The sequence below is a fragment of the Mustela lutreola genome, chromosome 15 (assembly GCF_030435805.1).
Source record: "Mustela lutreola isolate mMusLut2 chromosome 15, mMusLut2.pri, whole genome shotgun sequence".
NCBI classification, from domain to species: Eukaryota; Metazoa; Chordata; class Mammalia; order Carnivora; family Mustelidae; genus Mustela; species Mustela lutreola.
Window position 1 is genome coordinate 40,068,722 of NC_081304.1, and position 21,798 is coordinate 40,090,519.

Here is a 21,798-nt window from a genome sequence, read left to right on the forward strand (position 1 = left end):
AGCTGGCTACGGAGGTACGCCGAGACACTCGTAATTGAAGGAGGGGGGGGAAAAACTGAAAGGATGATTATTGTAATTAAGGACAGACTACAAATAAAAAATACTGAAAGAGCGCCCAACTTTTCATGATGTCTCATTGCTCGAATTAATCCTTCCTGTAGTAAGTGTTGGGCGTTTGCTTATCACATATTTTGTTAAAAAAGTGTCAGTCTCTGCCTTGTAATTCACAGATGGGTGACAAGGTGCTGCAGACCTCCGGAGGGGAGCACTAACAAGGGTCTTAGCGGTCATTGGGGTGTCAAGAAAGGTTTTCTGAAGGCTCCGTGGGAGCAAGGGAAGTGGAAGAGAGAGAGTCTCTTTGAAGGAGCAAAAAGCGCAAGTCTTTGAGCCTGAGCGCCTGAAATACGCTGATGGTGTTGGGGCTGGAGCTCCTAGTGATGGGGCTGGTTGGTGGCAAGAGAATCCTAGGGAAGAGGGGGAAATAAAGGAATCTAGGCTGGAAGGGAAGAAGTAAAACCGTGTTCACAGCACAGTGTTACGGGTTGAACTGTGTCTTTGTGTGTCCCCCCCACCCCCTCCCCACGCAGTCCCCCTCAAAGAAAAAGTAAGTCCTAACCCTCAGTACCTCCGAAGGAGACTGAGTGGTGCGCAAGCTGACGCTCTAGTAGAGGAAACAGACAAATGCATAATGTCAGGAGTGATTCAGTGCCCTGGAAAAGAACTAAAACAATATTAGGGGACATGATAGAGACCTGCTGGGATGACAGGAGAGGTTTGTGTGGGATGTGTTTTGTACAGGGCATTTTCAGTCTCAGGAGGGACATCTGTGCAGAAAACTGATAAGAAAGAAAAAGACATGCACATATCTGGGGGCATTCCAGACAGAAGCGCAAATTAAAAGACGGTTACACTGCGGGGGTGGGGGGGGGGGGTTGAAGTGTTTGAGAAACAGCAGGAAATGTGACCAGCACCCAGTGAGCAAGGGAGAGAGTGATAGGAAATGAAGTCACAAGGGGAGGTAGAGGCCAACCTATGAAGGCTTCTGCACATCAGTCAGAGCCTTTTTCTTTTTTTTCTTTTTTTTTTTTTTAGGTTTTATTTACTTATTTGACAGTGAGGGAGCACAAGCAGGCGGAGTAGCAGGCCGAGGGAGAGGGAGAAGCAGGCTCCTTGCTGCATAAGGAGCCTGATAGGGGACTCGATCCCAGGACCCTGGGATTATGACCTGAGCTGAAGGCTGTTGCTTAACCACCTGAGAAACCCAGGCGCCCAGTGCCTTTTTCTTACAGTGGTTTCTAAGACTGAAGCCGGAGAAAACAATATAAAATAACAGTTAAGATTATAGATTGATCAGGGCGCCTGAGTGGCTCAGTAGGTTACGCATCTCCCTTCAGGTCATGATCCTAGGGTCCTGGATGGAGTGGGAGTCTGCCTTTACGCTCAGCAGTGAATCTGCTTCTCCCTCTCCCTCTGCCACTCCTCTGGTTGTGCACTCCTCCACATGCTCTCTCTCTCTCTTCGGCAAGTAAATAAATAAAATCTTTAAAAACAAAAGATATGGAATAAAGAAAAAGAAGTCAGTAATGAGATTCCATTAAGATCATCTGTCTGCATTAGTTTCTTGTCAGTAATTACATTCTGCCCTTCCCACGTGCCTGCCTTGTCTCCTTCAATTGTGTTGCCAGAATAAAAACTTAAATACTGGATTGTGTTTCTATATGTGCACATATTCTCATTCTGATTCATTCTTTTTAATGGGTGCATAGTCTTCTGGTATGTATGTGTATTAGTTTCCTATTGCTGCCATACAAAAATCACAAATTTAGTGGCTTAAATCAACATAAGTTTATTATATGACAGCCCTGGAGATCAGAAGTCTGAAATGGCAGGCCTGCATTCCTTCTGCAGCCTCTAGGGAAGAATCACTTACTGCCTTTTCTAGCCTCTAAAGGATACACAAATTCCTGGCTTGTGGTCCCAAATCACTTCAGTCTCTGTACATCACAACTGCCTCCTCCTCTCTGATTTCCCTCCTCCTTGCAGAGACTCTTATGGTTACACTGGGCCTACTTGGATAATCTAAGATAATCGTCCCATTTCAAGTTCCTTAATATAATCACACCTGTAGACTCGTTTTGCTATGCGAGGTAACATATTCTCAGATTCCAGAGATTAGGATGTGGACATGCTGGCAGGGTGTGTGTGTGCGTGGGTGTGTGTGTGTGTGTGATTATTCTTCCTACCAGTGCATATACCAAAATTTATATCAGTACTCTATTGACCAACATTCAGATTATCTAGTTTTTCATTTTAAACCACGTTGCAAGGAATATTTTTGGACTTGTATTTTCACACTTACATAAATGTATCCATTTGATGATATCCTGGTGTTGCACCGATAGCCAAAGGGTATGTGAATTTAAAATACTGATAGAGGGGCGCCTGAGTGGCTCAGTGGGTTGAAGCCTCTGCTTTTGGCTCCAGTCATGGTCCCCGAGTTCTGGGATCAAGCTCCTCATTGGACTCTCTGCTCAGTGGGGGGCCTGCTTCCCCCCCTCCTGCCTCTCTGCCTACTTGTAATCTCTGTCAAATAAATAAAATCCTAAAAAAAAATATTTTAATATTGACAGAAAAAAAATGAAATATTGATAGACATTTTCAAATTCCTTTCTAAATCATGTATATTGGGACATCCGGCTGGCTCAGTTGGTAAAGCATGCAACTCTTTTTCTTTTTTTTTCTTTTTTTGACAGAGATCACAAGTAGGCAGAGAGGCAGGCAGAGAGGGTGGGGGGAAGCAGGCTCCCTGCTGGGCAGAGAGCTGGATGCGGGGGCTCAATCCCAGGACCCTGAGATCAGGACCAACAGCAGCCAAAGGCAGAGAGGCCTTAACCCACTGAGCCACCCAGGTGTCCCGAGCATTCAACTCTTAAATCTCAGGGTTATGAGTTCAATCCCCATGTTGGATGTAGAGATTACTTTAAAAAATAAAGTCTGAAAAAAATAAACGAAATAAAATTAACCATGTGTATTAATTTTATTCCTATCAACAGCTTAGGAGAATGCTTCTTTACATACCTCAGCACAAGGTATTTCAAATCCCTGCTAATCTGCCAGGTGAAAAGTAGTACAATATGTCACCAATTTCATTTGAAATTGAACAGTTTAGGGGCGCCTGGGTGGCTCAGTGGGTTAAGCCTCTGCCTTTGGCTCAGGTCATGGTCCCAAGGTCCTGGGATCGAGCCCCGAATCAGTCTCTCTGTTCAGCGGGAAGCCTGCTTCCTCCTCTCTCTCTGCCTGCCTTTCTGCCTACTTGTGATCTCTCTGTCAAATAAATAAATAAAATCTTTTTAAAAAAAATAAAAAGAAATTGAACAGCTTATTTGCTTATATACTCATTTTTATTTCTTCTATGAACTGCCTATTGTCTTTCTTTTTATTGACAAATGACAGGCCTTCATCTATTATATATGTTGCAAATATTTTTCCTGGGTGGTCATTTGTGTTTTGACTTTGGGTGGCACAGAAGTTTAGTTTTTACCTAAAAGATTTTTCTTTTTCCATGTGGTTTCTAAGTGTTTTAAATATTTAGAGAGGCCTTTGTCAAGACTCTTCAAAGTTCTCCCATGTTCTTACCTGGAAGTGGGCATTTTAAAGTCATATCATTTGGGGCACCCAGGTAGCTCAGTCAGTTTGGCCTCTGACTCTTGATTTTGGCTCAAGTCATGATCTTGGGGTCCTAGGGTCAACCCAGGGGTGAGGCTCCCCACTGGGCAGGGAGTCCCGGCTTGTCTCCCTCTCCCTCTGTTCCTCTCTCTGCCTGTGCGTGCTCTCACAGAAGGAAAGCACAAGCAGGAGGAAGGGCAAGCAGAGAGAGAGGGAGAAGCAAGCTCTCCGCAAGGCAGGGAAGCAGATGAGGGGCTCAAAATCCCAGCATCCTGGGATCGTGACCTGAGCCGAAGGCAGACAGGCGCCCAACCGTCTAAGCCAGCCAGGCGCCCCTAAAAATAAATTTTTGTATCTTTTATCAATCTGGTGCACATGAGTACGTGTCCACGCACTTGAAGGGTAGTCGGAGGGCCCATTCATCTCTTCCCAGGTGGCTAGCTAATTGTACTATGTTTATTACGTCTCCTGGACGTCGTAGACGATAGCCAGAGGAGAAAAGAGAGTCAAAAGAGAAACGGTGAAAGAGTCGCGGGAGGTAATTCCGCGTGCCGACTAGCCCCTGCGGGGAGTAAAGCGCCCCCGCCCGGGGCCGCCAGCTTCCCGGCCTGCGACTCCGGGAAACCGGCGGAACGCAGGTGCACGAAGCCTTGGAGCCGCACGAGCCCGGCCTGGAAGGACTGTACGGCAGCGGGGGAGCGGTTTGGCGGGAACACAGGGCCGCTCGGAGGCCGCCGCTGCAGCCGCCGCCGCGATGCTCCCCTCCTTGCAGGAATCTCTGGATGGTGATGAAAAGGAGCTAGAGAGCAGCGAGGAGGGAGGCTCCGCGGAGGAGCGGAGACTCGAGCCGCCACCCAGCAGCCACTATTGTCTCTACAGCTACCGCGGAAGCAGGTGCAGCACCCAGCGTCCCTGGGGTCCCGTCCTGGCCCTGCCACCGGGCCCCGCATCCCAACCCTGCGCCCCGGCCCCGCATCCCAACCCCGGTAGCTCGCAAAGACCTTCCCCTCGCCCAGCTGTATAGTCTCTGGCCCTAAGGGCCCCCTGACCTCACGCCGTTCTTAAGAGCCACCGGCCTGGACTTTGCCCCTCCTAAGCCTCTGCGCTCCAGCTGTCCCTCTCGACTTCTCATCCCCTTCCTGTCGCCCCTGCCCTTGTTGGGCGCAGCGCCTCGCCCACTCATTAATGTCAGTTTCCACCCCGTCCTCCTTGTCAGTAGCGCCCCACTTTCTCCCATTAACCGCACGCATCCGCACTTCCACCCCACCCTCTGATTGCCCTCTGTTCCCGCTGCCCCCTTTTCCTCGGTCGGGGCAGACATTCCTGGGGCTCTCTTGGCCCTGGAAAGTCTGGTTTTTTAGAGGAAATTCCCTCGACTCTTGTGGATGTTTAATTTAGCCTTTCTTCCACCCCTTAGACGGCCTGGAGAGAGAAGGGGCTCTTGTCCGCACCGTTGCATGGGTTCTCCCTGTCATTAGGGTAGGCAGTGGAGGATCGACGCCCTTCTAACTTGCAGCATTTTCAGTGGACTGTACCCTCTCACCCTGCTTGCCGGCGGGGAGGGGGCCATACCGCGCTTGAGTTAGAGCCCATAACTCAGAGCGGCATTGCTTTTGTGATGTGCAGATCGGCGCAACAGCGAGGGGACAGTGACGAGGGAAGCGCAAGCGGCACAAATGCAGAAACGCCCTCTGGTGATGATTTCAGGTAAAAACAGCTCGCCCCTAACCCACGTGTGTGCTTTGATCTTCTGTGCGTCTCTGTCTTGTAGATATTAGTGGGTACCTTATTTCCCTTCAGCTTTCCCCGACTCAAACCACCGAGCCCACCTGTCCCCTAGGAACTGCATCTGGACTTCCTCCTTCCTTCATTCACTCAAGGCTGGGCAGTTCCAAATACCCGTAGTGCCCCTGGTGATGAGCCAGAAGCAGTCGATCTTAGTTCCTTGATTGGAACTGCATTAAATATTCAACGTCATATGAGTATAAAGAAATCTAAAATGCTCCTTTTCCCTGCGTTCAGTTTTCTTTCAGAGCTGCGTTGCTACACACTGGAATGTAAACTCCAGGACAGCGGAGATTTTTGTCTCTTTGGTTCATTGATGTCTCCCTACCTGGCACCCTGAGAGATAACTAGGGGAGACGTTTAGTACATATTTAGTAAATGAATGAATGAACCTTAGCACTTGATGCTAAGTAGGGTATAATACAACAATATGTCCACTGACTGGATGATGGATGACTTAAGGAATTTTTTAGGTGTCTTAATAGTGTGATGGTAACGTGAAAAGGAGGTAAGGTCAGGGCTGATTAGGGGTCCCGGTAGAGTCATAATACTAGAGAGAATGAGCTGGGAAGATAGGACTACTTTAAACTGTTTGAGGAGGTAGATCATACTTGGGGACATACACATCTAGAAGCCTCCCCAACAGGAGTCCTATAAAAAGCTTTGTCAAACCCTTAAAGAGATTCTGACTGTTAGTCATATTCTGACTTACGAGGTGTGAATGTATAGTCCACTGATAAGGAATGTGTGTCTCTCATTTGTCAAGCCTCTCCTTGGTGGATACTAATCTGCCATCGGAAGTGGAACCAGAGCTGCGCAGTTTCATTGCTAAGCGTCTTTCTAAGGGAGCAGTCTTTGAAGGGCTGGGTAATGTTGCATCTGTGGAGCTGAGGTAAGTATAAAATGTGCTGTGTCTTGGAATTTTTAATCTGAGCTGAATATGAGAAGGAAGGAGAAATTGCAAAAGATCAGGTCCTACTAGGCTTATAAAGCTAGGCCCAGCCGAGCTGGGTCTCACACACACATTTGTGGAATGGAATTTGGTGAACGGCAGATTCTGCCACCTAAGTGTACTTATTTAGTCTTGTACTTGGGACAATAAGTTCATTACCAAAACTAAAAGTGCATACTTTACAGTTGGTAAAGTGCTTTCACAAACTTTGATGTCATTCTCTCTACAAAGGGGCCATAGAGCAGATACTCTTACTTCCATTTTTAGATGGGCAAATAAATTAGAAGACATGAAGGTTAAAAAGAAAAAAAAAGACATTAAGGTCACAAAGCTGGTCACATTGATGGAGTTCAGGCTTAGTCATAGGAGTCCTCCATTCACTTCAGCCATCTTTCCATCATACCCCGTGATTGTAGTTCACTTTAGAAGTATGGTTTTGCCACCAAGTCCCCTCAGGAGTATGAAGCCACAGCCAAAAGATAAAGCCCCAGGATTAACATGTCATATCTGCTTGGAGCTTCAGTGATCTGTGAAGCTTTGGGGGAGAAAGAGAACATGCTTATATTTATGTAAATGTGGATATACTATGAATGAGAATAAGACTTGCACGAGTTTTTCATATAAGAGAGGAGAACTCAAAGAAATGGCACGTTTGAAATTCCAGGTGCTGCTTTCGCTAAAGCCCATTTGAAATTCCAGGTGCTGCTTTCGCTAAAGCCCATAATGGTACGTGTTAATTTTCCTCTGCTGTTTCAAGCAAACCAAGGAGAAGTCTAAGAGATTCTGACCTAGTTTGCAATCTAACAGTACTGCCAAATGAAGATGACCAGGGTTTGGAGCAGTCCATAAAACTGGATGCACGAGGCGCACCTGGGTGGGTCAGTGGGTTAAAACTTCTGCCTTCAGCTCAGGTCATGATCCCAGAGTCCTGGAATTGAGCCCCACATCGGGCTCTCTGCTCAGCAGGGAGCCTGCTTCCTCCTCTCTCTCTGCCTGCCTCTCTGCCTACTTGTGCTGTCTGTCAAATAAATAAATAAATAAATAAAATCTATAAATGGTGTTTAAAAAAAACCAAACAACTAGATGCACGAGTTAGCACAATAATACATTTCACTGTCTTGTCTTTTCTAGGATTCCAGAATCCCGGGTTGGTTGTTATTACTGTCTTTTCCAACAAGAAAAACTGCTTCCTGAAGCAGCAACAGTGGACTGTGAACATAACGCTTCAGAGTATGTGGTCTGTTTTCTAGGAGGGTCTGAAAAAGGACTTGAGCTATATCCTTTCTTTGGTCTTCGAGGACATCAGGAAGGAAAACATGGGAAGCCAGGAGGAGGAGTACTACTCCCAACCTCCAAAGAGCTTTTCTACCCCTTCTCTATTTACTTCATTTCATACCTTCATACAACCAGTTTGTCCTGGCATGTTTTAATTTACAGTTTGCATCATTTGAAAGATTTTATGTATCCTATTGAGAGGTAAAACATTGTCCTGATGCACCCTTTATTGCTTCCTTAAGAACGTACTTTCAGGCTTGAACTGGACAAGTATATTCAAGGGCTGAAAAATGACATGAACCGTGAGGTAAGGGGATCAAAGATTTAATTGGTAATACTGAGAGGATAAACACAGTATAACTGCTCTACTTATTAAATCACACAAGTGTAGGGCACCTGGGTGGCTTAATGTGTTAAAGCCTCTGCCTTCGGCTCAGGTCATGGTCCCAGGGTCCTGGGATCAAGCCCTGCATCGGGCTCTCTGCTCAGAGGGGAGCCTGCTTCCACCTTTCTCTGTCTGCCTCTCTGCCTACTTGTGATTTGCCTATCAAGTAAATAAATAAAATCTAAGAAAAAAAAAAAATCACACAGGTGGACACAAAGACACCCCAATTCTAAAAATGTACTGCTTTGTGGGCTAATAGGAGGGTGCTGGTTAAGGGAAGCAGGGAACATAGTCCTGTAACTGCTCTAAGTTTCACAAGACTGCTTCTAATGTTTTGTATCCAGGAAAAATGGATTCCATTCAATTCAGGGTATGTGGTAACATGCCAAATGAGAAAGAGGATGCTCTTTTCCTGATTTCTAGGCTCACGTGACTTAGGTTCTGGTCAGAATTAATGTCCGCAAAGCCTCTGGCACCAAAGACATGCTATACAACGGTATAACTGTCCCTGAACCAACATCAAAGATTTGTAGAAAAATTCCATTTTTTTTTATTAGTCGATCTTTCGCAAACTAGTCACATCCATATTGATTAAATTATCCATACCTTTTTTTAAAACTACACATTCAGCGTGTAGTAGTTGTTAAGTCGTAACTCTTCTAACTTTACTACCCATTACATGTGGTATCAATTCCTTTTACTTGTCATGTGTTTACAAGCTTCTGTGGGAGAAAAAAGGCTAGCATAGGAGTGTACCAGGGAAATGAGTCTAGGGGGAGCTGCTCTCCCTGAGTAGAGCTCTCCTACTAGTCCCCAGTGAGCCGTATAGCCTAGAAAGCCAGGTGTGCTCATGGCAGCAATCATGGCAGCATGTCTGACAGCTGGAGTGGGCTGGAGTGCTTTGATGAATTAGGGTGTGTCCTTCTCTGATCCTATTGGAATGTGAGTGAGCTGTCTCCTTCAGCCATTTAGCAGGTCCTCTCTAAGCTCGTCCTCGTGCATGGGTGTTTCAGGCACTACCAAGGGCTGGGGTGATAGAGATTATTAAAAGAATATCTCCTTGGGCACCTGGCTGGCTCAGTTGGTAGAGCATGCAATTATTGATCTCAGGGTTATGAGTTCGATGCCCCCTTTGAGTGTAGAGATCACTTAAAAAGAAAATCTTAAAAAAAAAAATATCTCCAGGGTGCCTGGGTGGCTCACTGGGTTAAGCCTCTACCTTCGGCTCAGGTCATGATCCCAGGGTCTTGGGATCTAGTCCCACATCCTCCTCTCTCTCTGCCTGCCTCCTCCTCTCTCTCTGCCTGCCTCTCTTATGATCTCTGTCTGTCAAATAAATAAATAAAATCTTAAAAAAAAAAATCTCAAGAATATCAAGAAGAAAATGTTAAGTCTACTAAAATGAATGCTTATATTAAAGGCGATGACATTCTTTCTTGATCTAGGAAAGAGGCCTGGAGAACCACATAAAATCCTACCTGAGCAGCTGGTTTGAGGATGTTGTATGCCCAATCCAAAGGGTGGTTCTTCTCTTTCAGGAGAAGCTTACCTTTCTGCTACATGCTGTAAGTATTGCCTAAACAAAAGCATTTCTTTAATAGAGAGTCACTTTGGCAGAGTTTGGATTAAAGACATACTCACTTTCTCTCAACACTCTGAACACCTGAACATACACACACTCCCCCCTCGCTGCTGAATATTCATTCAAACTATGCTTGTAATCAGAATAGACCACGTTCTGTTTACTGAGATCTAGAAAGTTCCATTACTCAGGTAGAATTGCAAATACTAAATCTTCCCAATAGGGTAAAACATTATTATTATTTTTTAAAAGTAGGCTCCATGCCCAGCTTGAGCAGGGCTTGAACTCATAACCCTGAGAGCAAGACCTGAATTGAGATCAAGAGTCTGACCCTTAACCAACTGAGCCAGCCAGGTGCCCCTAGGATAAAACATTTTAAAATAATACTTTTGAAGTGATCTGGGAGAGGCGTAATTTCCAAAACAATTTGAGAAAGAAAACAAAAACCCAAAGTGAATTTTAACTATATAAAAAGTCCAGAGAGGGGGGTCTGGCTGGCTTAGTCAGTAAACCATGCAACTCTTGATCTTGGGGTCGTAAGTGCAAGCCACACATTGTGGGTAGAGATTACTTTAAAAAGGTCTGGATAAAAAATGAAAAATTCACAAAATATCCAGACAATGGGGGAAGGCTAGAGTACATGGACAGGTTTTTATTCAAATATGTGGTGGGTAAATTCAGATGCAACTGGAAGGTCCCATGAGACCAGGGTGATTAAAGCCAGGTTTTAGGCTGTCGTTGGGCAGCCACTGAACAAGGCTCTGGAGAGCACTGCGTAGTGCCTGTCATGAATGTTCCAGTGTGGTGCTGATGGGGAAGCTGACTTTTACTGTCGAGTAGCTGCTCTATAAGGAAAAGTGGAATCCTGTATCGATTAGGCTTTATTTTTCTCCCATAGGCTCTGAGTTATACTCCTGTTGAAGTTAAAGAATCAGATGAAAAGACAAAGAGAGACATTAACAGGTAAAGAAGAGTTTTGTAATGGGGCGCCTGGGGGGCTCAGTGGGCTAAAGCCTCTGCCTTCAGCTCAGGTCATGATCCCAGGGTCCTGGGATCGAGCCCTCCATCAGGCTCTCTGCTGGGCAGGGAGCCTATTTCCTCCTCTCTCCCTCACTGCCTCTCTCCCTGACTGTGATCTCTGTCTGTCAAATAAATAAAATCTTAAAAAAAAAAAAAAGGCTTTGTAAGGAGGGAACCTTCTTCACTGCAAGCCTGATAGTACATGTTCAAACCTCCCACCCACTGCAGAATGAATTTGTTTTCTCCTTCCTACCCTGCAATACTATGTGTGGAAAACAACTTATTTATGCGGCAGGTTTCTGAGTGTGGCCAGTCTTCAAGGCCTTATTCATGAAGGCACCATGACGTCCTTGTGCATGGCCATGACCGAGGAGCCACATAAACCTGTGGTCATCGATTGCAGCGGCTCCCAGCCTCAGTTCTACAATGCAGGTGAGCCACAGCCCAAGGCAGCCTTCCTGGTAGGAGCCTATTTTTGCCCTGAGAACACATCATACAGATTTATCCCCCTTGCCTTGTACACTTGTACCTGTTTATCTCACACTCACCAAAAACAGTTATCAATTCTAGAACCACAGAAATCCCATCATGCCTAGCAGTTCCACTCCTATGTATACAGAGAAGCTCTTATATGTGTATGTAAGGAGACAAGTACAGAAATATTCAGAAAGGCATTGTTTTAAATAGCAAAGAATGGAAACAAATGTCTATCATCAAGAAAACTGAAAAAGTGGGACACCTGGGTGGCTCAGTGGGTTAAGCCGCTGCCTTTGGCTCAGGTCATGATCTCAGCGTCCTAGCATCGAGTCCTACATCAGGCTCTCTGCTCGGCGGGGAGCCTGCTTTCCCCCGCCCCGCTCCCCGCCTGCCTCTCTGCCTACTTGTGATCTCTGTCTGTCAAATAAATAAATAAAATCTTTAAAATTAAAAAAAAAAAAAAAAGAAAACTGAAAAACTGCTGTAGTCATACAGTGGAGTCCCATATAGCAGCGAAAATGCACGGACTAGCTCAGAAGCATACTATTTAGTCAAAGAGCCAGTAAAGAAAAACACATTAAGTTTAACCTATGTAAAGTAATACTATAAAGGCCTTAGGGATTTTTTTTTTTAATTGACAAAAGTTGAAAGAAATATGTGGGAATGATAATCCTTTCTGATGGGAAAAGGATATGATGGGGAAGACACAACTCAGGGCTTCAACCATTTGGTATTTCTTAGCCAGGTGGTAAATAGACTATTTTTTTAGACCATTACAGAACTCTTAAATAATTCACCCTTAAGTGGGGCGCTTCGGTGGCTCAGTCGGTTGAGCGTCTGACTCTTGATTTTGGCTCAGGTCATGATCTCAGGGTCATGAGATCAAGCCCTGTGTCCAGCTTCTCGCTCAGTGGGGAGTCTGCTTGAGATTCTCTTAGTCTCACTCTGCCCCTCCCCCCACTTGTATGTGCTTGTTCGTTCTCTCTGTCTCGCTCTCAAATAATCTTTAAAAAAAAAAATACAGTGTAAATGTTTTTAGCAAGAAAGAAAGAAAATCACAATAGATATGTGTGGTGTACACCTGAAACTAATAAGTTGGATGTCAGTTACACCTCCATTAAAGATAAATAAGTAACAAATAGAAAATAAATGTCTTATGCTTTTAAGGAGGAACCTTTGTATTGGTAGAATTTCAGTTTTATTTATTTAATTTTTCTAAAATACTTCATAGGAAGCAACCGGTTTTGTGAGGAGTGGATGCAGGCTTTTTTGAATGGCACTGAAGGAGGTAACCCTTTTCTTTTTCGACAAGTACTGGAGAACTTTAAACTAAAGGTAATTAATTGGCTACGTGCCAAATGCCACATAACATTTTTGTCTCAATTTTTGTTAGTACCAATGACAGAGTAACAAATCTGCTTTACATCTGTGATGTCTATTAAATAGGACATTCTCAAAACTAGAATCCCCAGAAGGCATTTACTTTATTTGCTATATTTTCCAGGAGCTTCTGCTTATATATCATTGCATTTCTAATTAATTGGGTTGAATGCTTGCTTGTATCTTGGGATTATCTTCTAATTTGTGATGTATCTTAGTTGGAAAGCACCAAAAAAAAAAAAAATGGCTCAATGCCTAAGGGTTCAAAATTCTGATGGGGAGGAGTGTTGTTACTTTATTTAGGTGATTTTAAGGGTATTTAAGAAATTGTGTTCTCCCAAGGGCAAAGCATATAAGCCCTAAGAATGATGGAAATATTTAAAATAAAAGGCAAACATCTCAGCAACATATGTCAAGCTCTCAGCTGGATAGGATAGATTTTTCAGGCCTCATTATTATCTCACTAAACACATATTTAACTGGGTAATTTTTTTCTAGGCCATACAAGACACAAATAATTTGAAGAGATTTATCCGACAGGCAGAAATGAATCATTATGCTTTGTTTAAATGTTACATGTTCCTAAAGAACTGTGGTAGTGGAGATATCCTTTTGAAGATTGTTAAAGTGGAACATGAAGAAATGCCTGAAGCCAAAAACGTGGTGGCTGTCCTTGAAGAATTTATGAAAGAAGCTCTCGCTCAAAGTTTTTGATCACATGTTTTAAGATAACTGTATTGTGAAGATGCACCTTCAAGCCTTGGTGTTTGAAACTGCGGTCATTATAATTGTCCATAGGATTGCTAATTCAGACTATTTCAAACACATTCTAGATGTCTTCATTTTGTAATTTTAAAATTTAACTTAGTCATAAAAATCCGAGGACCATTTTTCAATGAGCCTTAGATGTGTGTGTGTGTTAGAGTCGTGGCGTTTTAGCGCACTGCTGGCCCCATAAATTCCAGGCTTCAGGGGGTTGAGGCTCAGAAGTCTTGAAAGGTAATTTTGTGGCTTCTCTAAAGAGTTGGCTGCAGTATTTAGCAATTTTTCCTCCCAGAAAAATTGTCATACTCCTTTCTCCGTGTACTATAGCTTCTTTAAAAAAAAAAAAAAAAAAAAAAAGTCCTCCTAGTCTCAGGACAGATTAGCGCTGTGACACCATTTCAGAGACAGATTTGTGCATCCTGTGGGTGCTTGGATAGATTTTCTTTTTTGTCTGATTATGGCATGGATGACAGAGCCAGCTTGGAAGACAATACACAAATCATGAGTGTGTAAGGCATTAAATTAGATGCATAAGCTTCAAGACAAAACATCATCTCTGACAGAAAGCTACTGCCAAAGTGGCCCCCAGCCCCTTTCTTCATTCATTTGTTCACAGCTACTTGCCAGGAGCCTGTATTTTCTTTTCTCTTTTTCTGTCGAAAGTGCTGGAGTTTCCCAACAAGAGTGTTAAAAAAGAAACCAGGTACTTAAATTCTACAAGCAAACTGTAACAAAGAATGCAAACAGATTCTTCATATCAGAGTTACTCATTGATTTTAGGTTTTTCTGTGTATTTGTTACAAGCCTCATATTGTTTTACTCTGAATCAACTGAACGGGTCCTCAGCTAGAGCCATTTATAATTCCCAAGGAAGCCAGTTGTAGCTACACTCGTGATGGCAGTTTGTTCTGCAAAGCTCTTTAATAAATCCATTTGATAATGATTTTTGTTTAGAAGATCAGAAGTCTTATTCTCACTTCCCTCAGAATGCTCAGAGGAACACTAGCCCGTAAAAATCCTCTCCTAAACTCACATAAGTGCTGAGTTTTAACTTTGAAAATGACTGACAATGGCCTATGCTTTCTCTTCTACAGAAGTCTGGGGACATGACTCACCAAGCCATTTCTTTTCCTTTAATGAGAAATACAATTCAGGATCTTCATAAAGGCTCTCATATGGTTTTAAATTTTAATAACTTGAATTGTAGGCAGTGTAGAAAACAAAATCCAAATAGCACTTTTTATAGCATTAAATTCAGAATGACTATGGGAAATAAGCAATTCCAAGGCACTACACTTGAATCTGACTTTTTCTAATGTACTCGGTTGCTCATTTAGAAATCAATTTTTTAATAGACAACATTAGGACATCAACATTTGGAGTCAAAAAAACATATTTTTCATTTTCAAATTCACGTTTCATTCAACAGTCCATGATGTAAATGGCATTTTAAGGTAAATGTATTACCTGCTTCAAGCCATTTCTGGATATAGTCAAAGTTTCATTAGCTATTCCTTACATCAACTTCTAAATATATATTTTGTGATGCAGGCTCAGTACCCTGTGTTACCATTTAGTCTTTTTTTACAAGTCTGTGACATACCATAACTATTGTAGGTGAGGAAAATGGTGACGTGGAATCAAGTATCCTGTTGGCCATGAGAAGAAACCCAAAGAGCTCATGACCAGAAACATGGACTGTATTCAAATTTTAATAAGCTAACGTATTAACTTTTAAAGTTTTAAAAAGGACTTGTGCAGGTGTGGAATACATTCATGTATTATTTGTGTGCTCTACACACAGGAAATATATGTTCGTCATGTTCTCAAAAATGGCCTCAGTTTAATTGTAATTATATTTGTAACAATAATCATCATAATAATAAACCACTCTAGCTTCTCATCAAGAGTCATTTTTGTTTAACAAGCTCCATTCTCAAGTTGACATTTTTATGAAGGTGCGGCAAGTTTGGGGCGAGATCATACTTGTCACGCTAAGGAATCTGTTGAAGACAATCACATCCCCCCTGGAATACACCTTTTGGCACCTGGCAGGAGGCGTCAGGCAGGGTGTGAGGGCAATTTCCATCACGATGTTTTATTCACTGTCCAGGGAAGTTACACACCTAGAACTCAATAACCCAAATCACTTCCCTTCACTCTCATTCATTATTAACCATGACAGAACGCCTGTCCTTCACCAGAGATGCACTTAAACCAGATGCTAGGAAAGCCTGCAGGCATCCGGGAAACAAGACGAGGACCACGTTTTCCTAACCATGTGTCTTCTTAGTGATGGAGATCTACCCCCGCCCGCACACACCTTGGCATCAGTGAAGTCCTTCTACTTGGAGGTGTAAGAGGGCAGCTCTAGTCCCACAAGTGCTAAACTTCCTAAATGTGACCCAGACTTCAGATCATTCTGAGCTGGTATAAATGCTAGATTTCGGAAGTCAGTGGTGATAGGGAGCGGCCATGAATTAATAGCTATGGATTTGCTTGTAAACTATTCTAGAAGGGCTGATAAAGCAGAGATCCTGTTAAGTGAGCACCAAATCAATGTTCCAACATTACTTTACTAATGCAGTGAGACTGGGTCCTGAAACGAACGCCCTGGCCCTTCCACAGGTTTAGTGCCCTGAAAGTCCAACACAAACAGCCGAGGGGTGAGAACATGAACTTGGGAACCACAGTGCGAATCAATCTATGCCACAAGGTACCCGTGAGTCACTACACTTCTCTAAGCCTGCCCCTCGTGTAAATATGGGCATACTGATACCATTTCACACCAAGTAGCCATGCACTAAATGGGGATCTTCCACGGAAAATGCCTTACTTATGCAATGCCCAGCACATACTAAGTAATCCGTAAACTGTCTTTAGGGTTACCTATTCACTGTCTCACGAAGTTACTGGAGAAAGAGGCTCTGGTAGGAAGGAGGAAGCAGAAAAGTTAAGGGGGAAGTGATAGGAAGCCAAAGGCAAAGCTACTAAACAGCTTCTGGCTGTCCAGGGAGCTGGCACATAAGACAGGGCCCTGATTTTCCCTCCGGGGATGTGAAGCAGGAACAAATTCTTTGATCTTGAGCCTGAGCTATACTCTTAAGTTGGCTCTGGGATGCCTTCTACAGCTTTTAGAACTGTTTTGCAATGACCTACAGGAAACTGATGTGACAACATTATGGGGAACAGCTCCCGTGCTCCGTGTAACAGGGTTGTTTAATCCCCCAATGAAATTTAACGGTTATGAATAGCAAACCCATGTATGCAGCCGTCGGTTTAGAAAAGCTGGGGAAAAACCTTCACTTTCTCAGACCGTGTCCATTTGAAGCCCATTTGACTATTAAACTCACCAGGCATTGACGCCCCTCTTGTTCTCCTCTTCCGTTTGCAAACTGTTCTTTTACCCTGAGAACCTTCCTGTCCCTTCCTCAAGATCCTCAGACGTTGACTGCCCCTCGAAAGACCTAAATAATAGACTACTGGGGTAAAGAAGGAAGTTCCTAGATATTTCAAAGATCATTCCAATGATAGTAGGATATTAATCTCCCGTTAGAATATAGGTTAGAGGAGAAGAGCAAGACGGGGCGCCCAGCAGGACAGCAGGCAGAGACGTTCCTGACCTGAAGCCATGGACCAGTTTCCTTATTCACACACCACCTCCCCCCTCCACATTGTACACAAAATGGTCTATCTGCACATTTTTAGGGCAAGAGAAAACACAGCTTCCATCAACCACTCAAAGAGTTCAGCAATTCAAGAATGGTTAAGAACCACTGAGCTAGGAACACCAGCGCCCTCACCGACTCCCAGAGCTGTGCTGTATGTCCATCAGAGGCCCAGCGCCACTGCTGCCCACCGCCTCCCACCTCCCTGACCCAGACCGAGACAAAACAGGCTCCAGTGCTAGCCCTTCAGGCCACTTTCCGAGTCACCGTTGGCTTTAAAAAAAAAAAAAATCTTTAATGGAATCTGTGTTCAAATAATATGTTACAACAAAAATATACAGAATGTACACAATACAAAAATATTTAGAAACAAACATTGCAGCTTGTGTTTCCTTTTGTTTCCCACTTACTCAAGTCCTGGGGGTGGGGGGTGGGGCGGATATTCAATGTTGGGCACTGTTTTTTTAAGGCAGAGGAGTGTGGTGCTTTCTGGCCAGCCCTGGGAGCAGCATGAAGGACTCCAGGAAAGGGCTTCCGCTGCACCCGGGAATCTGCATTATTTGCAAACGAAATTGGACCCTGGGGGAATATCTGGGCTTGGTGAGCAACGAGTCCCCTAATCCTCTGGGTAAGAAGGGTCCTCATGGAAATGGAGAGTCCTATTAGCTGGCAAAAACACCTCATTAGGGAGCTTTTCCTAATTAAAAAAATGAATGATTAATGGTGTCATTAAAGCCAAATTTCTCCTTTGAAGATCTGTTCTCCCTTCCCTAGTTTTTGTGATTCCTCTTCCGTTTAACGAGCGAGCAAGTCTACGGCTGCTGTTCGGGGAATCCCCAGCTTTCAGTCTCTGTATCCTGTGGATGAAAGCCAGCCACCCTCCACAGCCCCAAGAGGCACCCCAGGCCGTTGGCTGTACGGGCCCGGGAAAGGAGGGGTGAAGGGGACGAGGGTGCTGGCAGGGCGCCGGGGTGAGGGTGCATGGACCGGCTGCGGTGAAAGCCAGACACCAAAACAGAAACCTTTCTTACCAGACAATGATCTCTGGCCCTGGTTTGGAGACCTGGGTTGTGAGGAGTGACCGTGGAGCCCCAGTGGGTGGCCCTGTTTGGAGCTGATGGTTGGGCAGGTGTGGCGTGAAGCGGACTAAAGAACTTCTGGGTTCCTTTGGGACCTGCCGACAGGTGGGTCGCTTGGTGCGTCTCAGACAGGATGGCATGTAGGATGTCCGCCTTAGGTAGTCCTTCTTGGTAGCAAACTTCCATCTTCAGCCCTGAGGGAACTGGGTGCTTCTCTGGGGCCTTTCTAGAGTCTTCTGGTTCACAGTCTTCTCACCCCTGCGAGAGGCAAACCCCTCTCCAGGCTGCACCAGATGAAGGTGGGAGAGACTCTCTGTTCCCTCCACTCACAACCCAGAACACCAGGTGCAGGGGGGTAGGGGACAGAGCGATGCCCTGCCTCCCCATAGGGCACAGGGTGCCTCTGCTCCTCCAGGGAGGGACAGCACCACTCAGGGTTAGGCGGCTGCAGCCCATGGCCAGGGCCCCCCTCTCCATTCTGACCCAAGTCCTCTGAGACCCCTATTCCAACTTGCTCTCCTCTCCGTGGAAGCGGACTCTTCCAGCTACCCCCTTCCCTCCCTAGGGGCAGAGGCAGGCTCGCGGGATACAGACAAGACGCCTCGGGGTGACACAGCTCAGCCCCCATTGGCCTGGCCATCCTCAGTGCTGTGCCAGCCCAAGGGCAGCATGACCTCAGGAGAGACATGTGGGGGGCACCCAGACAATCTGTCTAGCACCAGGCAAAGATGGGGACGGGCTTGGCGTGGCCTGTGGCTGCAGGAGACCCTGCCCGTTCACGTGTGATCACTGAGGACAGGAAGCCACAGTGGCCCAAGACCCCCTAGCTGTCTGGCCCGGCTGACTCCAGACTAGGCTCCTGCTCTCACCCTGCAGGGACACACTCCCTCTGCCTCCCGGACTAGAGTTGTCTTTCTGGGTTGTCAGTGCTTGGGAATTCCAAGAGCAGTATACAGGGAATCTCATATTTTGTCAAAGGCCACCCTCCCCTCCCCCTCTCCTCAGGGGCTGTATCAGCTCCGGCTCAGAACTCATTCCCTCAGCCTCGTTTTCCCACTTGTGCCTTGCAGGGGCGGGGGAATGAAGCTGACAATAGCCAAGTTCCTGCCAAGCTCTGAGCCTCTGCATGTAGGGGCTGCCCTCCCCTCTGACCCTCCTCCAAACACCCAACAATTCTCTAGAAGCCGTCTTCCTCTAAATTGGAATTTCTTTGACTGCGGCCTCCTGTCCCCCCTACTCGGTGGGCGCAGGGCTTCAGTGTTCCTGCCCCAGCTTCTCTTACACCCCCAAAGCTCCTTCCTCCTTGAGGAAAACAGAACTATCTTAGACAGGAAGGTCATTCCAGAGGCAAACAAGATGGGAACTTGGCAAAGGCCGGCTGAGGCGTCCTGAGCATCCCCCGTTACCACAGACAAGTCTCCCACTGGTCAGTAGCTCTCAGGGAGATGCCTGGAAAGGATGAGGAATGGGAAAGAAGGCGGTAGCTTTGCTGAAAGCCAGGTCCTCAGGCGTCACACCTCTCTGCGCCTTTTTCCCCTCTCACAAAGACCCTTCCACACACTGCCATGTGGGGCCTCTCTGCAGTCTCTGACTTGCCTCACGTTCTTTCCATGGCCTCTCCTCCCATCCGATGGGTGTCCTTACCCACTGAACCACACACACACACACAACACACACAGACACACACACACACACCACACACAACACACAACACACACACACACAGTGTCCCCATGACCAAAGGGGAGGCACAATGTAGGGTCAGGGCAATGGAAGGGAAGGAAAAGGCGCTAAAAACAAGGCAGGGCCTGGCATGCCGAGGCACGGAGATGAGATGTCAGCATTCTGGGGGACAGGGAGGGAGAAATCCAAAGGTGGTCGTGGGCCTTGCCTAGGGTAGCACTTGGGACAAAGTTTATTCCCTCCTGCTTGCGTTTCTCTCACTGGACACCCCCAAGGGCAAGAGTGAGGCCTGGAGTTACAGCATCTCCCTTCTCTGCCTGCCCCAAGCACTAGAGGCCGTGCCTCAGTGCCCAGCACCAGGAGCACACCCTGGGCTCACTTATACCAAAACCCAACACGGCCCTCCTCCGCTCCGGAGCTCCAAACCCAACAGCTGTAGAGCGGACACTCCCCGGCCTATAACTGCACCTCTGAGCTGGACAAGGGCCTGCCTCCCTACCCAATGCTCGGATCCTCCTGACATCTCAGGACGAGGAAGAGGGAGGAGGGCTGCCGTCAATCAGTGACAAGAGAGGCGTCCCCTGAACTCGTGGAACAAGCTGAGCCCCAGGGGAGGGCTGCCTTCACCCTGGCCTGATGGCCTCAGAACAGTCTAGGAAAACAGTAGCTGCATCCAACTCATCCAGCAGGGGCCTTTCAGAAAAGAAGCCCCACTGTCCCAACCTGAACACCAGCCTCACCGTGGCCCAGCCTTGCGTCCTGTCCTCCTCGGTCTCCACGGAGCTGAGAACGAGGATGTCCGTATGCGCTCCTTCCTGCTGCAGCTCGGCCCTCCCCTCCCAGACCTCGGGCCCCCAGTGCCTTAAGGAGGCGGTGGCAGCTTTAAGTCCAGCAGGGAGTAGGCGAAGATGTTCCAGAAGACAGCGAACAGAACAAAGACCGTGTACATGGTCACAAAAATCCACCACAGGGACTGGTCCTGTAGCCTCTGCTCGTAGTTCCTCAAGACCACCACACCCAGCGTGATCCCCACAGCCACGCCGCCCAAGTGTGCCACAAAGCTCGGGTGAGGACACGGAGGGTAGGCCGATGGGTGGAACCGGAGCCACACGGCCCGCCCGAACTCCATGCTCACTGCAAGGGAAGGAAGCACAGGGAAGTCACAGCAGGGCCGCTGGGCAGGGGTGAGAGGGCTTGCACGCCATCCATCCACCCGTGAATTCATTCACTACCCACTAGGCCGAGCACTGTTTGTTCTCTGCCCTGCAGACAGACAAGTGAAAGAGACGAACCCCTGTTCTCCCAGGGCTTACAGGTCTGGCAATCAACCAGCATCAATTACACACATCAGATAATTCCAGTAAGAAAAATTCTAAAGGGGGTAAAAAAAAAAAAAAATTAGGTAATTTTAAATCAATGCTGGGTGTGAGGAGGGGGGATTCCTTAGTTTGGGGAATCAGGCAAGCTCTCCCTAGAGACGGGAAGTGTGAGCAGAGACATGATTATCAAGAGAGGACCCTAAGAAGAGAAGTCCAGGCAGACGGGAGAGCTTGTGCAGAAACCCAGAGACCCTGACGGCCCTGCGTTCCTGAGTACGGGAGGCTCAGTTTCCCCACTTGTAGAGTGCCAGGCTACACTGCGGGAACATTAATAACTCCCATATGCGCTAGCATGTTACAGTTTGGACAATGTTTTCATGTATTCTCTCAAAACCCTTAGAAAAGCCCTCAGAACCAGTGCTTTTGTGATTGGAACAAAGGGATGGAGGGGGAAAAGGGCAAAAAAGAAATGGGAACACACAAAGCCAACAAAATCCTGAAATTTGGGACGCCTGGGTGGCTCAGTTGGTTAAGCAGCTGCCTTCGGCTCAGGTCATGATCCCGGCGTCCGGGGATCGAGTCCCACATCGGGCTCCTTGCTCCGCAGGGAGCCTGCTTCTCCCTCTGACTCTGCCTTCCACTCTGTCTGCCTGTGCTCACTCTCGCTTGCTCTCTCTGACAAATAAATAAAATCTTAAAAAAAAAAAAAAATCCTGAAATTTAACTCCTAACAGATGCTAAAATGCCCCCATCCCAACCTCC

At 46.2% G+C, this 21,798-nt stretch overlaps 2 protein-coding genes across 4 annotated transcripts in view; one reads left to right on the forward strand and one right to left on the reverse strand.

Moving 5' to 3' along the window:
- Positions 1-4,341: 4,341 nt before the first annotated feature.
- C15H17orf75 (chromosome 15 C17orf75 homolog) lies at positions 4,342-15,190 on the forward strand. The gene is made up of 10 exons (XM_059148364.1): positions 4,342-4,560; positions 5,293-5,373; positions 6,218-6,343; positions 7,535-7,678; positions 7,928-7,985; positions 9,509-9,628; positions 10,544-10,608; positions 10,961-11,097; positions 12,374-12,477; positions 13,021-15,190. The coding sequence occupies exons 1-10, from the start codon at positions 4,421-4,423 to the stop codon at positions 13,234-13,236; spliced, it is 1,191 nt and encodes a 396-aa protein (XP_059004347.1). The 5' UTR covers positions 4,342-4,420; the 3' UTR covers positions 13,237-15,190.
- Positions 15,191-17,212: 2,022 nt separating this feature from the next.
- RHBDL3 (rhomboid like 3) overlaps positions 17,213-21,798 on the reverse strand; it is a 51,536-nt gene continuing 46,950 nt past the window's right edge. For 2 of the 3 annotated variants that reach the window (XM_059148363.1, XM_059148362.1), the window contains one exon: positions 20,369-20,851. In XM_059148363.1, coding sequence (XP_059004346.1) covers positions 20,580-20,851 — 272 coding nt within the window. In that variant the 3' untranslated portion in view covers positions 20,369-20,579. Of the gene's footprint in view, positions 18,293-20,368; positions 20,852-21,798 lie in introns of those variants that run through there. The other variant, XR_009347923.1, reaches the window with a different exon arrangement.

Bases quoted from the DNA above. Each gene is read 5' to 3' on its own strand.
- C15H17orf75 (XM_059148364.1), top strand. From the start codon at position 4,421: ATGCTCCCCTCCTTGCAGGAATCTCTGGATGGTGATGAAAAGGAGCTA. The intron at 5,374-6,217 runs GTAAAAACAGCT...TCATTTGTCAAG, and splicing joins CCCTCTGGTGATGATTTCAG to CCTCTCCTTGGTGGATACTA. The intron at 7,679-7,927 runs ATATCCTTTCTT...TTAAGAACGTAC, and splicing joins TCTGAAAAAGGACTTGAGCT to TTTCAGGCTTGAACTGGACA.